General features: G+C 47.2%; 1 protein-coding gene across 4 annotated transcripts in view; it reads left to right on the forward strand.

The window, feature by feature from the left end:
* Positions 1-22,517, forward strand: part of BAALC (BAALC binder of MAP3K1 and KLF4) — a 64,862-nt gene extending 42,345 nt beyond the window's left edge. For 2 of the 4 annotated variants that reach the window (XR_013959328.1, XM_080646723.1), the window contains 2 exons: positions 6,528-6,694; positions 20,225-22,517. Coding sequence is in view for 2 of the 4 variants with exons in the window: in XM_080646723.1 (XP_080502849.1) it covers positions 6,528-6,694; positions 20,225-20,335 (278 nt within the window). In the remaining 2 variants the exon portion in view is untranslated. Of the gene's footprint in view, positions 1-6,527; positions 6,699-20,224 lie in introns of those variants that run through there. The other 2 variants (XM_080646724.1, XM_080646725.1) reach the window with 2 other exon arrangements.
* Positions 22,518-22,962: the final 445 nt, after the last annotated feature.

Here is a 22,962-nt window from a genome sequence, read left to right on the forward strand (position 1 = left end):
GATGTCTATCTATATAAAACTGCTTTATACTTTTAGGTTGTTGTGTAGTGTTGGGCAGGGGGAAGTCTCCCCTCTACCCTTCTTGAGTTCTTCTAGCTGGACTAATAATAAAATTCACACAAGACCAGATTAACAGAAAAAAAATACAATTTAATACATGTCCACAGGAGATCATAAATTAGGCTCAGAGAAATGAACAAGTTGACTTGTTATGCTTTTTATGTAGACAAAGAAACAGTAAATTTGTGAAGCATTGATAGGACAAAGACACTTAGGTTTGGGTGCTCATTAGTGAGGAATCTCAACACCGTTTGGACTTGGGTAGTAAGTCAGTAAAGGAGTAACAAGGTTTGTTTAAGTTTTTTTGGCCCTGGATTCCTTCACGCTAGCTTTTTTTCATTTTTATTAAATCTTCATTGTTGAAAGTATTGCATATGTCCCTTTTCCCCCATTGACCCCTTCTAGCCTGCCCCCACCACACACCCCAGGCCTTCACCAAAGGGTGTCTCTCTTAGTGCCCCCTGGAGCAGGGAGGGCACCTTCCCCAGGGGAGATGTATTTCCTGCATCAAGGAGACAAGGGAGGGCCGGCCTGCCCTCTGGCACTGGCTGCTTGTCAAGAAACTTTAAATCAAAGTCATCCGTATCCCACTGTGAGATCATTTGGGGTAGCCTACTCCGGACTCCAACAGTAGAATTCCATAATATAGGGAAACCACAGCTTATTTAATTATCCAACTGACGAGTGGCTACAGCGATTCCACTCTCCACTAGTCCAGTGGCCTCGAGAGTGTCCCCCACAGGCTCTGCCACGGTGGGAGGTTTTCTATGGGAGGCACGGAGGACTGGAATGCCAAGGCATAAAGGTGTGCATGTTTGCAGCTCAAATAGATTCTGCCAGTTGTCCTCCAAGATAGATAGTTCTCTTTGTACTCCCACCAGAAATATGTGAGAGGACCCATTAGCCCACACCCTTTCCACAGGTAATATTAGCAGACTTCTTAACTTCGGCCATTCTGGTGGGTAAGAAGTATATCTTGTTATTGAGAGTTTGCATGGCCCTATTTTTCCGTCATTCTTACATAACGTGTTAAGTTCCCAATTAAACTACAGAAGCAGAGGGGGTTGGGGTAAGTGTTTTGTATCCTCCCATGGCACTCAGTGCTAGGCACAGGGTAGGCTCTAGTAGATAGAGGCTAGAGGATGGATTGATTAGCTTGGGAACTTTTTAAATTTCAAGAAATAAAACAGCAGAGGTGGAAACTTCAAGAAAGGAAGGTGCCGCTGATCTGATCAAAGGGGGACAGGGAAGGTGAGCCCTCGGAGAACACGGAGAGATTCTAAGGGTGTCTGCAGGGAACAGAAAGGTGAAGTTTTGACTTTCCCTTTTGGCTGCCTCCCAGTTTATCAGCTTGTTTCTTGCCTCCTGGGTGTCTCTTTGGGTAGAAAAGACTTCAGGCCTGATTTCCCCAAGGACAGACAGGACTCTGCGTGCTCCTTCTTGCTGTCCTTTCTGTTCCAGCTGTTGCTCTCAGCAGGCGTCTTTCTTGCACGCTGCTGGGTACGAAGGGATGCCATTTCCACCACCAACCCCCACGGCCAGTGTGGATAGGACAAGTTGGTGATTCATCTCAGGGACTGTAGCCCTCCTGGTCAGGACCCATGGCCTTTGGGGACTGACAGGCTAGTGCTGCAGTTGTCCTTAACTAGACTGTATAAGTCCATTAGTCAGTTTTTCTCCCCAACTATTGCCCAGGCCACACTGAGAAGCTCTGTTCTAGACTCTTATGTGGGTTCCGGGCCCTGGAATCACCAGCCCAAATCACAGCATGCCTGTTTCCAAGTTCTTCATGGGCCTCGTCTCCTGATTCATTCTCTAGGTTTGCACACCCGTGGGCCAAGGGCCAGCTGTTAGAGGGAGCAGCAAAGATAAAGATTGAATATGTGCGCTGGGCTGTCCATACGCAGGCATTTGAGGCCCTGTTGGTGCCAGATGGAGGGGAGATGGGAAGAAAAGGTGTTCAGACTGCTGGCTGGTGGAGGAAGGGGGTGCAAAGATTTGGGGTAAGCCCAGCTGAAGGAACCCATTTCTCTGTACATCTGGAACCCATTTACAGTGTTCCCATGTACTAGGGCCTGCCAGTCAGGAACTCTGGGCCCGACAGTTTCTGCTGTGACTTTCAACGTTTTGAATTCTGATTTTTCTCCATGGCCACAATTGAGAGCCTCTTAGCAGTTTGCAGAGTAGGTGGGTAACACATGGACTCACTGGTGACATGTGACATTTGGCTCACTGTTTCCTCAGTGTTGGGACTGGAGCCTCATCAACACGGCATAGTCAGCCACCCCTCCCTCCCTCAGGATAGACACACTGTGCTTCTGATGCCCGCCTCAACACTCTGGGAAAGGATTTTGTTTGTTTTCCTTAAGTGTGATGAAAAGCAAACAAACCCAGGCAAACACCCCAAAGGAAAGATAGGCAAATGATTTGACAATTTAAAACAAACACCTAATTAGATAATAGGCATACAAATAATGTAATATCTCTAGTAAGTCAAGAAGTGTAAATCTAGGCAATGAGCTACTTTATTTTGCCTCTTAACCTGGCAAAGATGGAAACAAAAAAGGAAATATTCAGTGTTTGTGAGGGATTGGGTAATATTGCATTTCATGTGCTCTTAGCCAAAGGGCAATGGGGTAATTGGAGATTTATAGGGATAAACGTAGCAGTACATTGCAAAAGACCTTAACATGTGCTTATCCTTTGAAACCTTGAACACAGTGTTTCAGTCTCCTTACATCCATTGGTTGCTGATGCAAACTGTGATGTCAGCCTCATTCTTGATTTTTGTCCTCTTCTGAAGCTTTTCTTGTTCTCAATGACGTTCTGAAATTTCACTAAGATCTATCTAGGTTAGTTTTCTTTTTATTTATCCTGCCAAGTACTTGGTAGGCTATTTCAGTTTCACATTGTTCTTTTGTTCTGAGAAATACTTACTTAAGCCAGATAATTTGCTGGAATGACTCACAGAACCCAGGGACACTTTACTTACACTTATGGTAGAGGACAATGTAAAGGGTACAGATGAAAAGCCAGATAAAGAGGTACATAGGGCGAGGTCCAGAAGAGTCCCAAATGCAGGAGCATCTGTCCCCCTGGGGTTGAGGTGTGCCACCCTCCTGGCAAATGGGGTGCTTTCACCAACCTTAAAGCTTCCTGCACATCATCATTTAGGAGGTTTTATGGAGGTTTGATCATTAGGTGTGATCAATTATTAACTCAATCTCTAGCTCCTCTCCCCTCCCGAGAGGTGGGAGGTGAGACTGAAAGTTCCAAGCTCCTGATCAAGGTTAAGTCTTTCTGGCAACCAGCCCTCATCCTGAAGCTGTGGGAATGGGGGGCATGTGTTGCCTCATTAGAACAAATTTGTCTATTACTCCCAAAGTTCCAAGGATATTAGGAGCCAGGAGCAAAGACAAAGGTCATAACAAAGGTGCTCTATCATTCCATCACTCAGGAAATGACAAGGGTTTTAGGTGTTCTGTGCCAAGAACTAGGAATAAAGACCAAATACATATTTCTTATTATATCACATAGACTGCTCCATCCTTGCTGACTGGCCTCAGCTGGTGAAGGAGTAGAGTGGACAACACACCTGGCTGCTCCTGGCCTTCCTATCACACAGCCCCTGCCCACTTCCGGTCTCCCTCTCATACTCTCCCTTGTGCTGTATGCTGCTCTTTATCCGTGAATTCCTCACTGTAATCCTCCTCTTGTGTTTCAGTGAGGCTGTTTATTTACACTTATTCTATCATTTCTTGGCGTTTGTTATGGGAGGGACATAGTCCAACACCTTGAGATGGAATTAGTAAAAACTGTATAACCTTTGAACCAGTAATCCACTTCTAGGAATTCATCCTAAGGATGTAATTAAAAGTAAAGCTTTAAAACCAAGATGGTGGCATAGGTAAACACCTCAACTGCTGCCTCACACAACAATATCAAAACTACAACTAAAAGACAAAATGGACACCATCCAGAACCACAGGAAAGCTGGCTGAGTAGAAATTCTACAACTAGAAGAAAAGAGGAAAGCACATTGAGACTCAGAGGAGCTGCAAAAGGCTGAGGTACGGAGACTCGCACGCGGAGAGGACTGACTGCTGAATGCACGGGTGACTGTGTGCGCGGCAGGCCTTCTAAAGCAGGAGGGATATGGAAGCTCCCAACTGCACTGAACTCCAGTCCCAGGCGAGACCCTGGGAAACCAGACTCATTCGGGGGGAATCTGGACTGTCAGGAAAAGAGTAAGCACACTGAGACTCGGGAACTGCGGAAGGCAGACGTCCGGAGGCACACGCGCGCAGAGAGGACTGACTGCTGAATGCACGGGTGGCCGAGTGCGCAGCTGGCTTTCTAAAGCGGGAGGGAGACGGAAGCTCCCGACTGCGCTGAACTCCAGTTCCGGGCAAGTTTCTGGGAACCCCAACTCCTTCGGGAAGAAACTGGACTGTCTGGCAGCAAGCGAAACTCAAGGGCGGCTTTCTCTCAGAGGTGCTTGCAGTGATTACCAAGGGACACTGAGACCCAGGGGCCTCATAGGGCAGGGCTGATGGGAAACCAAGGCTGTCTGCTCCACCCTGAAACTCCGCCCCATCCAAGCTGAGCACAGAGGCTTTTGCAATTTTGCAAGTCTTGTCTCATAAGAGTGTCTCCAGCACAGAAGTTCTCCCAGCATAGAAACAGCTGATCCTCACAGCCAATTGGCCTGGAGGTCAATTCCTCCCAGTGATACCAACAACAATCAAGACTTAACTACAACAAGGCTGAGCACACAGTCCACAAAGAGGTGCCCCAAGAGTGTCCACCTCAGGTAACTGGGGAGGCTGAGCCACTGTGCCCTATAGGACACCTACCACACAAAGCTACTCTACCAACTCAGGGAAGCGAGAAAATGCGGAGACAAAGAAACAGATCACAAATGAAAGAAATGGAGGGAAACAAACGACCGGATATAGAGTTCAAAACCACGATTATAAGGTTTTTCAAGAATTTACTAGAAAAGGCCGATAAATTTAGCGAGACCCTCAAGGATATGAAAAAGGACCAACTAGAAATTAAACATACACTGACTAAAATAAAAAAATATTATACAGAGACCTAACAGCAGACTAGAGGACCGCAAGAATCAAGTCAAAGATTTGAAATACAAAGAAGCAAAAAACACTCAGCTGGAAAAGCAAAAAGAAAAAAGAATCCAAAAATTCTAGGTAGTGTAAGGAGCCTCTGGGACAACTTCAAGCGTACCAACATCCGAATTATGGGGGTGCCAGAAGAAGAGAGAGAGCAAGATACCGAAAACCTATTTGAAGAAATAATGACCGAAAACTTCTCCCACCTAGTGAAAGAAATAGACTTACAAGTCCAGGAAGCGCAGAGAACCCCAAACAAAAGGAATCCAAAGAGGACCACACCAAGACACATCATAATTAAAATGCCAAGAGCAAAAGACAAAGAGAGAATATTAAAAGCAGCAAGAGAAAAACAGTTAGTTACCTACAAGGGAGCACTCATACAACTGTCAGCTGATTTCTCAACAGAAACTATGCAGGCCAGAAGGGAGTGGCAAGAAATATTCAAAGTGATGAATAGCAAGAACCTACAACCAAGATTACTCGACCCAGCAAAGCTATCATTCAGAATTGAAGGGCAGATAAAGAGCTTCACAGATAAGAAAAAGCTAAAGGAGTTCATCACCACCAAACCAGTATTATATGAAATGCTGAAAGGTATTCTTTAAGAAGAGGGAGAAGAAGAAAAAGGTAAAGATAAAAATTATGAACAATGAATACATGTCTATCAACAAGTGAATCTAAAAATCAAGTGAATAAAAAGTCTGATGAACAGAATAAACTGGTGAATATAATAGAATCAGGGGCATAAAAAGGGAGTGGACTGACAATTCTTGGGGGGAAAGGGGTGTGGAGGGTGTGGGAAGAGACTAGACAAAAAGCGTATACCTATGGATGAGGACGGGGGGCGGGAGGTAAGGGCAGAGGGTGGGATGGGAACCGGTTGGAGGGGAGCTATGGGGGGAAAAAAGAGGAATAATTGTAATAATCTGAACAATAAAGATTTATTAAATTAAAAAAGTAAACTTTAACTACGAAGAGTTTCATCACAGTAACATTTATTTTGAAAACATATTCAACTAGGAGGGATTAGTAAAGTAAATGGTGACATATTCCCATAACAACAGACCGTGTAAAAAGTAATATGACAATATTTAATGGCATGGGGAAGTGCCATTGATGTATTAAGTAAAATTATCAGGTTATGAAATTATTTTTAAACATCTCATCTTTGTAAAACAAAACAACAACACACATGTTCTTATTGAAAAGGGTAACTTGGCATGGTGTGATTTCTGGTGACTCCCCTTTCTTCTTTTTGGCTGGAAGTTTTCCACACTCTTGGGGACTGTTTGTGGCAAGACTCTAGTGCCATTCTCTGTCTCCCTCCCCCAGGTGTGCTGGAAGATGGACTGTCCTCCAATGGTGTGCCCCGATCTACAGCCCCAGGTGGAATATCCAACCCAGAGAAGAAGATGAGCTGTGGGACCCAGTGCTCGAATCCTCAGAGCCTCAGCTCAGGCACTTTGACCCAGAAACACAACGGCCTTCGAACCACAGAGGTAGGTAGGTCACAGCCACACACCAACTTGGGCCTGGAGAAAGGGAGAGACTGTGCCCTTGGAAAAAACAGTGAAGGTTCACCTTGCTAATGGAAATTCTCTGCCTCACCCGTGTGAACATTGCTGCAAACAAAATAGCAAGACATAATACCTACCCCAACCCCTGCCTTGAGGGTTGCTAGGTTTAGTTGAATCAGCTGAAATGGGTCCTTGATGTTGGCACTCTAATGGAAGTGTGTTTGCTTAAAGACAGCTTTGTTCAAGGATCTCCTTTCCCGTGTCAGGTCTCACCATCTTGATCATGAGGACTATGCTGGCTGTAGCAACCAGTCTTAGGCCAGGTAGTCGGCAGTCTTAGGGGTTGGCAGCATGGGGAGTAGATAGGGAAAGAGAGAGAGGACTAGGTGGGCTGTGCGAAGCCCCTAGAGGCAGGGGGACTCTTGCCTCAGAATGTTGCTGTTGGAAAGGAAGTAGGACTGCGGGGTCCCTGGCCTCGCTAGCATCCTTTCTGATCCTTGCTTCCCTCTCTGAGCTCTTGTTGGAAAGTGCTCCTCCCATGGGAACGAATGCCCTTGGGAGGCCAGCCCAGACTCTGCAGCCTCTTCCTCCTTCCACTCTCTGTCTCCCTCCCACTTCCTCATCTTTCCCATCTCCCACCTCCATTCAAAGTCCACTGCTTACTACATGCTCCAAACTCATTTTTCCCCTAGCCCCTGTTATAACTTACTGGTCCTGTCCCCTCAGGCCAATGCCACCTGCTTTCTTTATTTCTTTTTTTTTTTTTAATTTATTGATTTTTTTACAGAGAGGAAGGGAGAGGGATAGAGAGTTAGAAACATCAATGAGAGAGAAACATCGATCAGCTGCCTCCTGCACACCTCCTACTGGGGATGTGCCCGCAACCAAGGTGCATGCCCTTGACCGGAATCGAACCTGGGACCTTTCAGTCTGCAGGCCGACACTCTATCCACTGAGCCAAACCGGTTAGGGCGCCACCTGCTTTCTGAGGGCACAACTGGTCATCTAATGATGGAATTCCTGCTCATATCAGTGCATTACCTCTCTAAGCTTTGGTCAAAAAACCTGTTGCAACCTCAGCTCTAACTCTCATTAAGGAAGTAGCCTTGCGGGAATCACTTAATCTCTCAGAGTCTCGGGTTCCTTATCCACACAATGAAAATAATACCAAAATGAGAGAGCAGATGCGCCTGCTCTTTGTAAACTGAGAAGCACTATAAGAAAGGCAGGATGGATTAACAGGGATGGTTAGGCACACAGTGCCATTACCCAATTGTTATTATTTTTAAAATATATTTTCATTGATTTCAGAGAGGAAGGGAGAGGGAGAGAGAGAGAGAAATATCAATGATGAGAGAGAATTATTGATCAGCTGCCTCCTGCAGACCCCACACTGGAGATTGAGCCTGCAACCCAGGCATGTGCCCCAACCAGGAATCAATCCATGATCTCCTGGTCCATAGGTCAATGCTCAACCACTGAGCAATGCTGGCCGGGCCCATAACCCAATTATGCAAAACTGATGGTGGCCATTCAGATACAGTAGACGGTAATAGGTAGGGAGAAGATCTGAGGATCATAGTGGCCCTTCCTGGGATTCCTGGTGCCTACTTTGCCTGTGAATCAGCTGGCCTTCTAGAAGCCTAATCACCATTGCTGTCTCCCAAGGCAGACTGGGCCCCACAGAACTACACTCAGAAGTTCCAGTATGGGCCCTGCCATCTGCCCCCTAGCCTCCTCCCCACACTTGTGCCTTTTCCCTTTGAGCCAGGATGTGCGTGGTAGGGAGGAAGCCGCTTTGCCTGGTGCGTGACTTGGTGCACACATTTGCTTTCCCACCTCCCTGCCTGCCCCATCATCCATCACTTTAACATTGTGTTCTGCGATTGACAGAGCGCTTTTGGATCTACTGGTTCGTTAAATCTTCCCAAGAGCATTTTGTGAAGTAAGCGTCATCCTCACTTTATAGACAAGAAAACTGGGCTGCATTTAGTAATTGTCTGACAGGAATTGGCTGTTTAAGTGCTGGAGGTGGGTGCCAGTAACTTTAAATTGAAACAGGCGACTATTAGAACGGGGGAGCATAGAGATCAGAAAGTACTTTTTTGCTGAAGAATAATGTGTATTAGTCAGCTATTGTCATATAATGCTGCATGACAAAGCACTTCAACATCCACTGGCTTAAAATAGCAATCCTTTTCCTCCTCATAATCAGCAGCAACTTGACCGATCCAGGCCTGACTTCAGGCTTCAGGCTCCAGGCTCCGGGTCTCGCCGAACCTTCTTTTCCACATGTATTGTTCTGGGAATCGGGCCAAAAGAGCAGCAGCATTCTGAGGTATATTCTCCTCAAGACTCTGACTGTGTTGGGGCTCAGGGCAGGCTGCCCCAAAATATGCCACTTGGGCATATTGATTATTTTTAATTAGAGTTACTTAAGAAACAGCTGGTGCTAAAAGAGCACCCTGACTGTCCTTGGTCTCTGAAAGCAGGAAATAAGACTCTTGTGTGAAAGGGGCCCTCCCCACCGGGAGTCAGGGAGACTCCTCATCACCGAGACAGGAAACTCGGGGCTGCGAGGGCTGTGTGAACAGCGCTGCTTAGATCTTCACTAATTGAGCAACCAAGCTTAAGTTTCTTAGTCTTGTCAGTTCTTCATGAATTTATGGTTTCTTTGTCTAAAAAATGTATAAAAGCTGCCTGCTTTGGTCATTTCTTCAGGTTGCATATCTGTGAGACCCCAATAGGTACGAACTTGATTTCCTCCTGTCAATCTGTCTCATGTCAATTTAATTCTTAAACCAGCCAGAAGAACCCGGAAGGGCGTAAGGAAAATATTTTCCTCCCTGACAGCAGAAACCCAAGAGGGCGAAATCAAACTGTTCAAACACGTTTATGTCTCTGCTCACATCCTACCAACCAACCTCCTGTTGGCCAAAGCACAACACATGGACAAGCTCTACAGCAATAGGGCAAGGAAGTATACGCTGTCCTTGGTGGAAAGATAGGAGCAATAATACAACCTACCATATATAACATACATACAGAAAAATGCACAAGTCATAGTTCAATGAATTTTATAGGGTGACACACCCATGTAACCATCTTCCATATGAAGATATTATTACTACCCCAGAAATCCTCCTATGCCCTTCCCCAGGCACTACCACCCCCTCCCCCCAACATAACCACTTTCCAGCACTGTACGCCAGTTTTGTTTATCTTCAAGATTTTTATAAAGGAAATTATACAACATGTACTCTTTGGTGTGTGGCTTCTTTTGCTCGATATTATGCCAGTGGGAATAATCCATGTTGTTGTGAGTGGCAACATTTCCTCATTTTCATATGTATATTTCATTCTACTGGAAGGACATTTGGATTATTTTCAGTTGGGGCTGTTATGAACAATGCAGCTATTAATATTTTGTTGTTTATATGTGTATTTTTTACATTTTAAGCCTTTTAAAAATTGAGATTTATTGGGGTAACATTGGTTAATACCATTATGTAAGTTTCAGGTGTACAACTTTATAATACATCTCTATACTCCATTGTGCTCACCGGCCCAAACCTAGTCTCCTTTCATCACCATACATTTGACCCCCCCTTTACCCTCTTCGTCCTCCCCATACCCCTTTCCCCTCTGTAATCACCATTCCGTTGTCTGTATCTATGAGTTTGTTTGTATGTTTGTTTGTTTATTGCTGCTTTCTGTTTTACATACCACATCTGAGTGAAATCATACGGTTCTTGTCTTTTTCCATCTGACTTATTTCACTTCGTATGATATTCTCAGGATCCACCCATGTTATCGAAAATGGCAACATTTCATTGTTTTTATGGCTGAGGAGTCTTCCCTTGTATATACCACATCCTATGTTGAAGGACACCTAGGTTGTTTCCATGTAACATTCGTGTGCATGCCCTTCTGTGGACATACACTTCTTTGGGGTATATACGTGGAGTGAAGATGCTGGCTCATAGGAGGGGGATACATGCAACTTTAATAGACACTAACAAATAGTCTTCCAAAGTGGTTACACCAGCTTACACGCTCACCAGCAGCATATGAGTTCTGGTTATGGAACATAAGAGTTTAAAGCCAGTTAGTTGTGCTTAGTCCTCCTAGACCAGTGGTTGGCAAACTGCAGCTTGTGAGCCACATGCGGCTCTTTGGCCCCTTGAGTGTGGCTCTTCCACAAAATACCACGGCCTGGGCGAGTCTATTTTGAAGAAGTGGTGTTAGAAGAAGTTTAAGTTTAAAAAATTTGGCTCTCAAAAGAAATTTCAATCGTTGTACTGTTGATATTTGGCTCTGTTGACTAATGAGTTTGCTGACCACTGTCCTAGACATAGCTTAGGCCACTAAAACATTGCAATATTATCTCACTTAATCCTCACAGTGACTCGAAATGTTGATATTGTTGTCTCCAGTCCACAAATGGAAATGGAGACTCTGAGGTAGCCAGGGAGAGCACTTCCTCAGTCCACACTCACATGCACTCTGGGATCTCATGTTGTTATTAAAGTCTGGCCAAGCTGAGCCAGACCCTGGGACCTAAGCAGCAGCGGAAACTATTGCCCGGGAGTGAGGACCACACACACAAAGCACCAGAGGGCAGATGGCTCCTACTGATAAGCCATCCAGGCTGCTTTTGTGTTCACAATTCAATGAACAATGGCTACATTGAACTATTTCCAAACTAAGATCAGGGAGCAGATAACTTTAGTTGTAAGTGCTGCTAAATGCATCAGCGGTCTTCCTATGCTGCGAGCTCACCAGCCACCAGATGTTCTGGGTCCCTGGCGTGGCGCGTGGCAAAAGTTTTCCATCTAAGGTATCAGTTTACAAGACAGGTTTACCTCGGATTTCTGTTTCTTTTCAGCAGAGCCATCTCATACCAAAACAGCTCTCAGCTACCTAGAATCTGCCCAAGGAAATTGGTTTTCCTCCTATTCCATCCAGGGCCTTGGACATACTGTTTCTTCCTGGCTTGTCTCTTAGCCTCTGGACCAAAGCTTCCTGCATTTTCAGCATCTGGCTCAGGCAGTATCCACTCACCTCTTCCTGTCTTCCTCTGCTCCCCCAAGATGACCTGTTAGCATTTCACAACTTTCCCCTGGATATCACCGGGCCCCACCTGGCTGATGGTCCTTCGTCACTTTTTTAAAGCTTCCCTTTTCCAGAGGAACCCTTCATGGAGCATGCGTCCTCATGCGCGTAGGTGCCTACTGCAGCTCCCTGTTCAGATTTCCAGCACACTTGTGCATTGCAGGTGATCCTTGCTAGGCCTGGGAATTTCCCCACCGGTTCCCGGAAGCACTCTTTGGGCTCATTCATCGAATGTTCGTTTATCGAGGACTGTCTAGGTACCAGGCACCATCCAGGTTCCAGTGCCAACCGCCTAGGAGTGGAAAAGGCACCCATGTCCTTTGCTCTGAAGTAGCTGCCGTGTTAATGTGGGGTGAGGGTGGGGACCCAGATAATATGACATAAGTGGTGCTGGGATGGAGATAAAAGGCCACTGGTAGGTAATAGCAACCACTCTGCTTAACATAGATAAAATCGCCCACACGTCCAGTCGCTCTCTGAAGGATGATGAGGGGCTGCTAATGCCTGTGAGCAAGGGCATCTCATGTTCAGAGCCCTTCTCCACTTCGGGTTCCATCAAACAAGCCACGCCTTCCCTCTGTCCGGTTTCTCTGGCCCCTGTCTTATGCCTGCTGTTCATAGGTGCTAACTGGCAAAAAGAATGTGACAAAAACGACCTTTCGCAAATTGGAACTGGCTGTCTCAGTGGGAGCTCTTGTTCTTTCTCCGTGGCACCTTGATTTCCTCTGGCCGCCTGGGACTCTTCCACTCCACGGCATCGATCAGTCATTGCCAGGGTCTCCTTCCCCAGCTCCTCCCCTGAGCTCAGCAAACAACAGGAGAGGAAGCGCGGTAGCTGCTTGCTCTCTCTTGCTAATGAATGGTTCGGGAACGCTGGCTGCCTCCCAAGATTATCCACTCCGCATCTTGAACGTGCCCTTTCCTCAAGCTTAGGACTTGTTTTCCTCTTCCAGAACAACCTCCTCAAGTATTCAACTGAGGTAGAAATCGATGTGGCTGTAGCTCCGAGTAGACGAAGCCCTGAGCATGTGCTGGCCTCCCAGTGAGCTTCATGTCATCAGGAACCGCATCTATCCAAGTTGCCTGATTATTCTTGGCAAGGTGACCAGCTCACACTAATGGAATTAGCCAGTGTCCGGACTGTTCTCACCTAAGCATGCTCCTCCGCCTCCCTCCATCCCTGCCTGTCTGCCTGCAGTGTCTGACCGCCGGCAAGGCTTGGTCCATCCAGGAAGGATGGCTGTGGCCAGAGAGGGAGGCCTGACCCAGAAAGGAGGCTAGGGCCAGCGCCGTTTCTCCTGGACCGCAGTAAGAGGAGATATCTGAGAAGAGTTTGGAAAGTAAATATGAGTGTCCCCTAGGAAAACAAAAACAAGACATTAAATGGAGGGGGAGACTAGAATAAATTATTGGGGAAAACCAAAGAGAGGGAGACCTTTAGAAGGTACTTGGGGGTACTCACTAGTTCCATCCTGGCAGTCTAGGGATGTGGGGTGTATGTGTATGTATAGGGCTGCTTCCTTATGTAGATGAAGAATTGCAAGACCCAATTCTATTAGGAACCAATTCTATTAGAAACCTCCTTCTTCTTTGTATTCTTCCCTTGCCCCCTGAGCCTACTTCCGAGTTATGCTCCTGCCTCCTATGTGCTCACTAACTACATGTTGGTTGACTGAGACCAGCCTAATACTTCACTAAAATGAGAAAGGTTTCCCACGGCTTCCCTCCCACCCCTCCCCGCTCCAGCACCACCATCACATGATTGATGGCGATTCTGTGGAAGCCCCGTTGCTTTCCCAAAGCAGGTTCTATTGCCTCCCTGCTGTTTGATCTGAGGTTCAAGTTGCACAGCATCACCTGCTTTGGACACTTGATACCTGGTAGAGAAAGCCCTCAGGCTGTCAGCCTAGGTGAGTTCCTCGCATGGGGCTGCACACTACGCAGGATTGCTCCAGGCCTGGGGAGTTCTGGAGAGATTTGCCTGCGGCATGCTCTGATCCCCGCCGCTGGAGGCTAGCAACCTGGCCCTCGGTGGACGAGCTGAGATTAAATGTTTCCTGACCAACTTCGCATGAATGCCATACAATTTATGCAGCAGCAGCAGCAAGTAAGTCATGGAATTCAGCAACAGCTAGAGGTCTGTTACCGTGTGTCTCTCTTGAACGGGATTTGACTGAAAAGAAGAAAACTCTCTTGAGTTACAGCTGACAGGGCTCAGTTGTTAACCTTCCGGGAAGGAGGAGAGGAGGAAAGTGACCTTTTCAGAGGGTCTACTCTGAGCCAAACACACTCTGTGTGGTGTTACCTTTAACCCTCAGAACTCTAAGAGGTGAGCAGGTCCCGCCCCACCTGGGAAAACAGGCGCAGAAGGTGGTATTCGGCCAGCACGGTGCAGGGAGTCGGGACGTGGCTGTGTTGGGGTATACACACCAGGTCTGACTGCCGCCAGACCCAATGCTCCTCCTTCCCAATACCTGGAACCAGATGGCGGAGGATTTAGGGTGAGCTCGGGCAGTTGTGGGAGGCTGGATGTGGGACCCGGGGCCACCGTTTTTAGTTCAGCTCACCACCTATATTGACATTGGCCTTGGGCAAATGGTACGGCCTGGGTGACTTCAGCTGCCTCGTCAGGAAAGGGGGCACCGTACCATTCCCAGTCATCCCAGGGGGCAGTGCCAGGGACAATCAGGAGCATAACTGAAACCCGGTGGGGAAGCTGAGGTTTAGTCAGGGCAATGTAAACAGGTCTATTTCTAGGGATTTTCTCTCTCTCTCTCTCGCTGAAGATTTATCTTCACACATGCGTTCTTCATCAGATTACTTGTTGGTGTCTGTTCTGCGACAGGCACTAAGTTAGACTCTGGGATACTGTGGTAAACACAACAGACTGGGTCCCTACCTTCTTGAAGTTTATAATCTCCTGAGGACATAGAAAATAAACAAGCAAGCGAATAATACATATATAATCAAGCTTCTGTTAAAAACCAGGAAGCACAGAGTGTGAGAGAAAGTGAGATGGTCCTCAGCTCCTATGTCTTAGGAAACCCAGCCACATTCCATAAAATCACGCACCAAACACCTCTGGGGAGGGAGGCCAAGGGTGGCCAGAACGCGGGAGCAAGTGTTACTTAAAAAAAAAAAAAAGTTTTTATTGATTTTAGAGAGAGAGGGAGGGAGAGGGAAAGAGAAACATCGATTCGTTGCCTCTTGTACGAACCCCAAATGGGGATCAAACCTGCAACCTAGACATGTGTCCTGACCAGGAATCGAACTGGCGACCTTTCGGTGCACGGGATGACAGTCAACCAACTGAGCCACACCGGCCTGGGCGAGCAAGTATTGCTTTTCACTGTGCCCTTCTCCACTCTGAATTTCCTTTAGCATAACTATGTATTGCTTTTATCATTAGAATACTAGTTACACAGAAAAATTGTTGTCTGATAAATTGTAATCTCAGCCTTTTTTTCTTAGTTGTCGGCAAGGGACTGAAAGGGGTCATACCATGTTAGGTATAGATATATTTGTGGAGTCAGTGTTAAGCTGAGCATGTCTGCTTCCATTTCGGGGGAAAGTGAGAAGAGGCTGAGCAGGTGTAGGCCAATCTTGAGTCCAGGCCTCCCCGGAGCAGCCAGTCCATCCCCACTTCCACCCGAATGAGCTGGGGCCTTGACTCTAAACCCCAAGGAAAGAAGTCCATCTGGGTTTGAGGTTACGGGGAAGATATCACAGTCAATCTGGTTCCCCTTGAGAAACCTCAGCCTATGAATTACTCCTCATTAAAGAGGCAGGATTAAGAGGACTAAAATCAATGATTCACAGAGGACTAAGCCTGCAGAAATTAAAATGAGGCCGGGGAAGAATGGAAAAGCTGTAAAACTGGGTGAGAAGCAGGAGGTGGCCCATTAACAAGAGTCGGTGGTGCTGAAACTCAGAAAATAAGACTTTTAGAAGTGGAAGAAGGATTGAATTAGCAGACGGCTGAAAAAGCTCAAGGTGCCAAACAGGCTTCTGCCATCACTGAGTTGGGAACAGATTTTTTTTTTTAAGCCAGTAATTACAATAAGGACACGTTTTCTTTTCCTGTCATTAAGTCAAGAGGGTGGGATGTTACATTAAAAGGTTTGGCTGGTTGGAAACCACATCAGAGGGGAAAACATACGTGATATACAAAACGCCATGGACCCGGAGGGACAGACTGGCATAATTATTTCGTGTATCTGTATTGCTTTTTTCTCATAGGAGGGCAGAGCAACGTACTTCTCAGAACTCCTAGGGAAAATAATCTGGCATTGTAGTTCCCTTTCTCGTCTTCTTTCTCTCTCTCTCATTGGGGCTTGAAACCTGAGGTGTCCATTGCAGTGACAACCGACCCCTGAATAGGGGAGCTGCTGCTAAAGAGGTGGGCACCTTCCCCCTGAGGCCTCAGACGTGAAAGCTTCTCCTTTATAAAATGCTTCCGAGAAAACGCATTGTCATCCCAGGTGTTTAATTTTCGAAATGCAATACACTGTCATCATTTGAGAATGGATTTGCTTGTGGCATGGAACCTTCTGTGCCCATCATTGGAAGACAACTCCAGTTGGTCCTTGATCCAAGTGCATGTCTTATAGAGTTGCGATTATTGATGTTATTTAAAAGTAGTAGTAGCAAGCTCAAAAAATAAATAAATAAAAATAGTAGTAGTTGTGTCTCTCTCACATCGATGTTTCTCTCTCTGTCTCTCCCCCTCCCTTCCACTCTCTCTGAAAATCAATGGGAAAATATCCTCGGGTGAAGATTACACACACACACACACAAAGAGGAAAAAGTAGTAGTAGCAATAGTCATAGTTTCAGAAGAATTAGTGTTTTCTACATAAATTTGGTCTGTTTGCCTGACATGCTTTTGCGAGTATAATTAATGTTGATGGTCTGTTTGCCTGACATCCTTTTGCGAGTATAATTAATCATTGGGGTGATTCACTGTCCTGGGGAAGCTCCCAGAATGTGGGACTGCCAGTTTTTTTAATTTTCACCCGATGATATGTTCTTATTGATTTTCAGAGAGAAGGAGGGAGGGAGGGAGTGAAGGAGGGAGGGAGGGAGGGAGGGAGAGAGAGGAGGGAGGGAGGGAGAGAAGGAGGGAGGGAGGGAGAGAAGGAGGGAGGGAGGGAGAGAAGGAGGGAGGGAGGGAGAGAAGGAGGGAGGGAGGGAGAGAAGGAGAGAAGGAGGGAGGGAGGGAGGGAGGGAGGGAGGGAGGGAGGGAGGGAGGGAGAGAGAGAAACATCGATTGGTTGCCTCCCAATACACGCTCTGACTCAGGATCAAATCCACAACCTAGGTATGTGCCCTGACCAGGAATCAAACCCCAAAACCTTTTGGTGTGCGGGACCATGCTCCAACCAACTTAGCCACCTGTCCAGGGCCTGGGACTTTCCGTTTAAAACAGGTCAGTCTTAGGTATCCCGGGAGAAGTTGGTCACCCTATTAATGCTAAGTGATATGCATAATTCTCTCAGAAAAAAACTAAGAAGCGAGCATTATTTCCCCAATTTCAGTGAAGTGGACTGACTGAGTTTCAAAGTTTAGAGCAACAGGTCTTGTGACAGCAAAGGGATGGGTGGCAAAGACTTGTGCTAAATCTAGGTCTGTCTGGCCCGAAACTTGCCCTTTGAATAGTTCCCCTGTGCGGGCTTTTGAGGTATAGATTTAAGAAACCGCCCCGTTGTACTCGAGGTTCACACCACACATATTCTCTGGCTGTTCTGGGAATGACTATTTCATAGCCTTTGACTCTTAAACAGGTTGGGAAATTAAGAATCAACTGACGATTGAATATTTGCTCAGATATTTAAGCTTAGGAAAAAACAGACTGAAACATAGAGCAGAACATTTTCTGTGTATAATCTTTACTAACCATTTGTGAAATCTTGCCAACAACTCGAAGGAAAGCAGGCCGTTCAGAAACTTTACATTTCCATTCTGGAAAGCTCTCGGCCTGCCCACCAGTTTAGGGGAACGCTGCCGTCAACTTGGCCCGCTTCAATAAGGGCTCTGTGTCTCTATGCCATGCCCAGTCCTCAACGCTTCCGTGCGAGAATACCTGAACTCAGATGGAATTAGCCTCATAATTGCTACACTTTTCTTTAGGAAACAAGTGTGGCTGTGGGACTTTATGACTTTTCTGCTTTTAGGGAAAAATAAATCCATAGACGGCACTGCTGGCCCCGGTACCAGCTCAGGCGTGAAAGAGCTGAGTGTAGACTGACTCCCTAGACAGCACTGACCACGGGTGTTAAAGCAAGGGGACACGGACACATGTGGTGCTTGTGCGTCCCTTCATTCATGTACTCAGCCAGAGTTAAACAGAGAGCCTACTGTGTCTCAGAACGGGCTGGGCACTGGGACATGAAGAGGAAAACAGTGAAATCCTTTCTCATGCAGCCAATGAATAAGGCTAAAATTGCATGTAGTCAAAATCATCCTTAAATATCCCTCAAATCACCTAGCCCGGCCGGTGTAGCTCAGTGGTTGAGCGTCGATCTATGAACCAGGAGGTCACAGTTCAATTCCCAGTCAGGGCACATGCCCAGGTTGCAGGCTCAGTCCCCAGTGGTGGGTGTCCAGGAGGCAGCTGATCAATGATTCTCATCATTGATGTTTTTATCTCTCTCCCCCTCTCCCTTCCTCTCTGAAATCAATTAAAAAAATTTTTTTAAATCACCTATAGAGTATGACCTTAGGTCAGGTTCCTTAGAAGCAGGGCCTGCGATCAGGATTCTCACCAAGTGATTGAAAGTCTCAGGTGAAACCGGTACGAGTGGGGAAGCAGGGTGGGGCCGAGGACCAAGTTCAGCAAACACATCAGCCCCGCTGAACGGCTATAGTGCAGCCTTAGCCTGATCTCACGGGAACTCCGGAGCATGAGTGGCATCCGAGATCTATACCCCTTGAGGCAAAGGGGGCGGCCTTTTGTGTCCCCTACAATCAGGCATTGGCTTGGGGCTGTCTCCAGGAATTAGGGTGAAACCTCTTGGGAATCTCTGGCGAAGTGGCTCCAATCAGATGCAGGCAGGGTGCTGCTGTGAGCAGTTAGCAGCCGAAACTCACAGCAGCCGGGGGATGGATGGACCTGCCACGTCAAGGGCCATCACCAGCAGCCACCTCGCGGGGTCTGTGTGACATGATAGAAGCCTGCACGTCATCTGTTAATAAAGACAACAGAGCAATTTCTTTTTCTCCAGGGGTGCGCAGCCCACCGTTTCCCAGGAAGCAGACTCTGCGATGATATGAGACGGGATGTTCACTGGGAAGCTCCCTGTCAACACTGTGGGAGGGAGGGCTGGAAGCAGGAGCGGGCGGAGGGAGAAGTTGAGCCACAATGCAGACCTGAGGACAGCCTCGGCCGACCCCACCGACCCCACCCCATGCGGAGCTCTGGAGATAATTGGCCTGTCGGAGCCCCCCCACTCGGTCCACCTTGGGAAGGGCAAGGCCCTGGGTGACATGGCTCTGCAGCTGAGGCCACTCCGGAGGGACAACTGGAGGCTCTTTGCTGACTGTATCCCCTGCAGCTGGACAGCAGGTCCTTCCTGGGTTGGGATTGGTGGCACGTCTCTGTCTGCCCTCGATGAAGACACTCACAGGGCGCATCTCACACTCGCTCCAAGCACATGGCCAGGGAGTGGGATGGCACAGATGCCCCTCACTAGTTAAAGTTGTTTCCTCTTGAAGGAGGGTGGGTGGGCGCATATGGTTGAAGAACTTACAGTTTAGTCAATGCCTTAGTATTTAATATGAAGTCTGGAATTTTATCCTTGGGGTATCTTCACTTAGAAGGGGATACGCTTCCTATTTTTTACTTATTATACTTAGTCTTTTTTTTTTTTTCATTTTTATTCACTTACAGGCATGGCCTAAGCACCTTACATGAATTATCTTATTTAATCCTTATAATAGCCTTCTGTGAAAGGTACTATTATTATTCCCCGTTTTACAGGCGAGGAAACTACAGGTTAGAGATGTTAGGAAAAACTTGCCCATTGTGAAATTACATAGTCAGGATTTTAGCCAAAGTCTGTCTGACTCCAAAGCTCAAACCCTTAACGACTCTACTGAAACCAACTGTGAAACCTCTCACGTTACCCTCTGATGGACCTTAGCTTATTCGTTCATTCACTCGACAATGTTTTACTGAGCACGCCTCGTGCCAGGCTCTGTGGTGGTAGAGATTCCCCAGAGAAGCCTACGAGAAGGAGCACATGTGCGTGTGTTCCCGGGGGTCATTCTTCCTGCCTCTGCGTGTGTGTGCGTGTGTGTGCGTGTGTCTGTGCGTGTGACCCTCTTGGGAGACAAATGCAAGGTGAGGCCTTTGGCTCTCTCCCAGTAACTCAATTCACTGTGCTACACTTTTTTACAGGCTAAACGAGATGCTAAGCGAATGCCTGCAAAAGAAGTCACCATCAATGTCACAGAGCAGCATCCGACAGGTGGAGGAAGTCGAGGAATCACAGAGAACTGTGCCCACTAGGGCAGATGGACTTCTTTGGTGCCCATCACATACTGGATCCCACAAGGAACCTTGAAGAGGAGGGTGCCCCTGCTGAATGTGAATGCTGCTGAGTGCCTTGAGAGACTGTCTGGCCCGGCAACCGACGGCTGCCTGAGCTCTGGGGACGTTCTCAGCCTCTTGGTTTTCGCGTAAATGTATTGGCACAGTGCTCACATAGGCTAACACGCTGCACATGAGCAGCTCAGTTTGCTGCCTTGCAATGCCTGCGCTTAGGTCTGCTTGGAAGGACTGAGCTAAAGCCACAGGCCAGGTTATGAAGCAGAGAAAGGAGAAGCGGTGGGAGAGTCACCTGTCAGCGCCACGCTCTCCTGGCCACGGGAGTGTGCATGGTTTCTGGCAAGCCTGTTCGTTCTTTCTTGTTGAATGCCGCCATCACCAAGCTTACTGTGTGCGATTAAAAGTTGGCTCTCACCTAACTTTGAGCCAAGATGCATGAGAAACCAAGGAACAGGAAAACTCCCTGTTATTCTTGTTTCCTGAGCTCAAAGCCCACCAACACCCCGGCGTGTCTTTGGGGGGTCTCTATGATGCAGTCACACCCATTGCTCAGCCTTCAATGCCCCCGCCCTCCATGCTGGTGTCCACATCGGCCTTTGAACCATAACATCACAGCCGCTGTGGTCGGTGCATCCAACCAAGGACACCCCTGCGGGCTCAGCCGGACATTGCATTTTTCATAGCTTTCCAGTTCCCTTTGCTTGTGTTCTCGAGTGTTCTCTCTCGCAATCGGGTCATTTGCAATTGTTATTGAAAGAGCAGACACTGCTCACGAGCGGGAGATGATCAGACCATGTTGGCTGCACACAGGGCTTCCCCTACCCTCTCTGTCCGCAGCCCCAGGACTTTGCCATCTGCAGAGGAATCGCTTTAGAAAGTCAGTACCTGGTGGACGTGCAATCACATTGGCATTAGATTGACATGCTCTGCGTTAGAAATCAGGTAGCTGATGCAGCAAAAAAAAAAAAAAAAAAAAAAAGGTTTTTCTAGGAATACACATTTCTAGCATTTCTTTAAATGGTTAGGTGGAGTATTTTCCTCCAAAGTCATGTAGCAAGGGCTTGGGAAAGATAGGCCTGAGGTTGTACCAAACGATACCAATAAGCTCCGTGGGTAGCAGAAACCGGCAGCCTGCTGCTTTGTGCTTGTATAACACAGTCCAGACAATGGGCATCAGCAGGTTCCAGTCCAGAGACTCAGTCTCCTTACTTGCCAGCTCTGTTACCCCTCAAACACAAATGGGCAGCGTCCCTTCCTCCTCCTCTCCGTCAGCAGATCGTATATTTATTCATTAAACATTAGATGCCACCCCGGAGCCAGGCACCTCGCAGATGCTGAGAGATTGGCGTCTGGCCAGACACCATCGTATATCCTGAGCCTGACCGTGGGCTTAATAAGCAGAGACTGACGGAGACACTGAGGTCTCGTGTGTTGTGAATCGCCCTGCAGTGTGATCTCACTTGTATATTCAGGACGGGTTTCTGTCTTAAACTCTGCGTGCGTGTCCTGATCACGCAAGACTTTCACCATCCTCAAAACGACAGTTTCCTCAAATCTCCGTTACTTTCTGATTCTTTGAGAAAGGGCTTTTCAGCAACTTCTTTGAAATGTTAAATAAAATAATAATAATAATATAATAATAATAATAATAATAATAAAAGCAAAACCTGTGACTCCTATGTCCCCACTGGCATTACCGAGCAGGAGCCCCGACTGCCACAGGTGGGCGTCGCTCCTGCAAGTTCAAGGGCTCACTGTCCCAGGGCACCTGCCTTGTGTGTGTGGAGAGGGTGTTCCTTCACCCGGCACTGCTGTCAGCCACAGGCTAAGCCTAGTTTCTCTGCACAACCTTGTTTTTCACCACTTAGCTGCTCCATGTTGCTTGGGATTGATCAACTTGAGAGGGTGTCTCCGTTTTATATAGAGACAGTTTCTCACTCCTGCGGCAGGAGGGGATAAACAGCATATATGACCCGTCCCTCTGCAGAGCAATCTGGATGTCACCAAGACCATTTCTGGAATGTTACTGGAAATTTGGCAATCTTTTCATGTGTATGTGATATGGGAACTGGTTCTTATTACCCTATTAGCATAACACTTTCTATTGCAAAGTTTGTGTCAATAAAGTCATCAATTTCAAACATATGGACAGTTACGAAGAATCTTTACTGAGACCTTACATTTGCATGTAGAGATGCTCAGATTTTTTTTCACGTTTAAGCAAAGACCTTTCACATAAGTGATCCCTCTGACTCCTCCAAAAAGCCTTGTGAGGTGGTAAAGAGAACACTGTCAGCACCAAGCTACAGCTATAAAAGTATCTATGGTCCACTCAGACGGTAAGTGACGGAGCAGATGCAAGTGAGGGAAGCTGGTCTGCAAATCCAGTGCGTTTCCCACCATATGACATGGTACCTCTCCTGGCAAGGAGGGCTGGCATGGCTGGGAGACAGCCACGTGGGGTGGGGGTGGGGGGTTGTCACGGAGCCGGACACAACACTGAGCCCAAGTCTAAGGGGGTGGCGGCAGTAACTAGAGAGGGCTGGGGAGCTCTTGGGGGGTTTTGTGTCTGGCTCAGGCTCCCTTAT

This window comes from Plecotus auritus (genome assembly GCF_963455305.1).
Source record: "Plecotus auritus genome assembly, chromosome: 11".
Classification (NCBI taxonomy): domain Eukaryota; kingdom Metazoa; phylum Chordata; class Mammalia; order Chiroptera; family Vespertilionidae; genus Plecotus; species Plecotus auritus.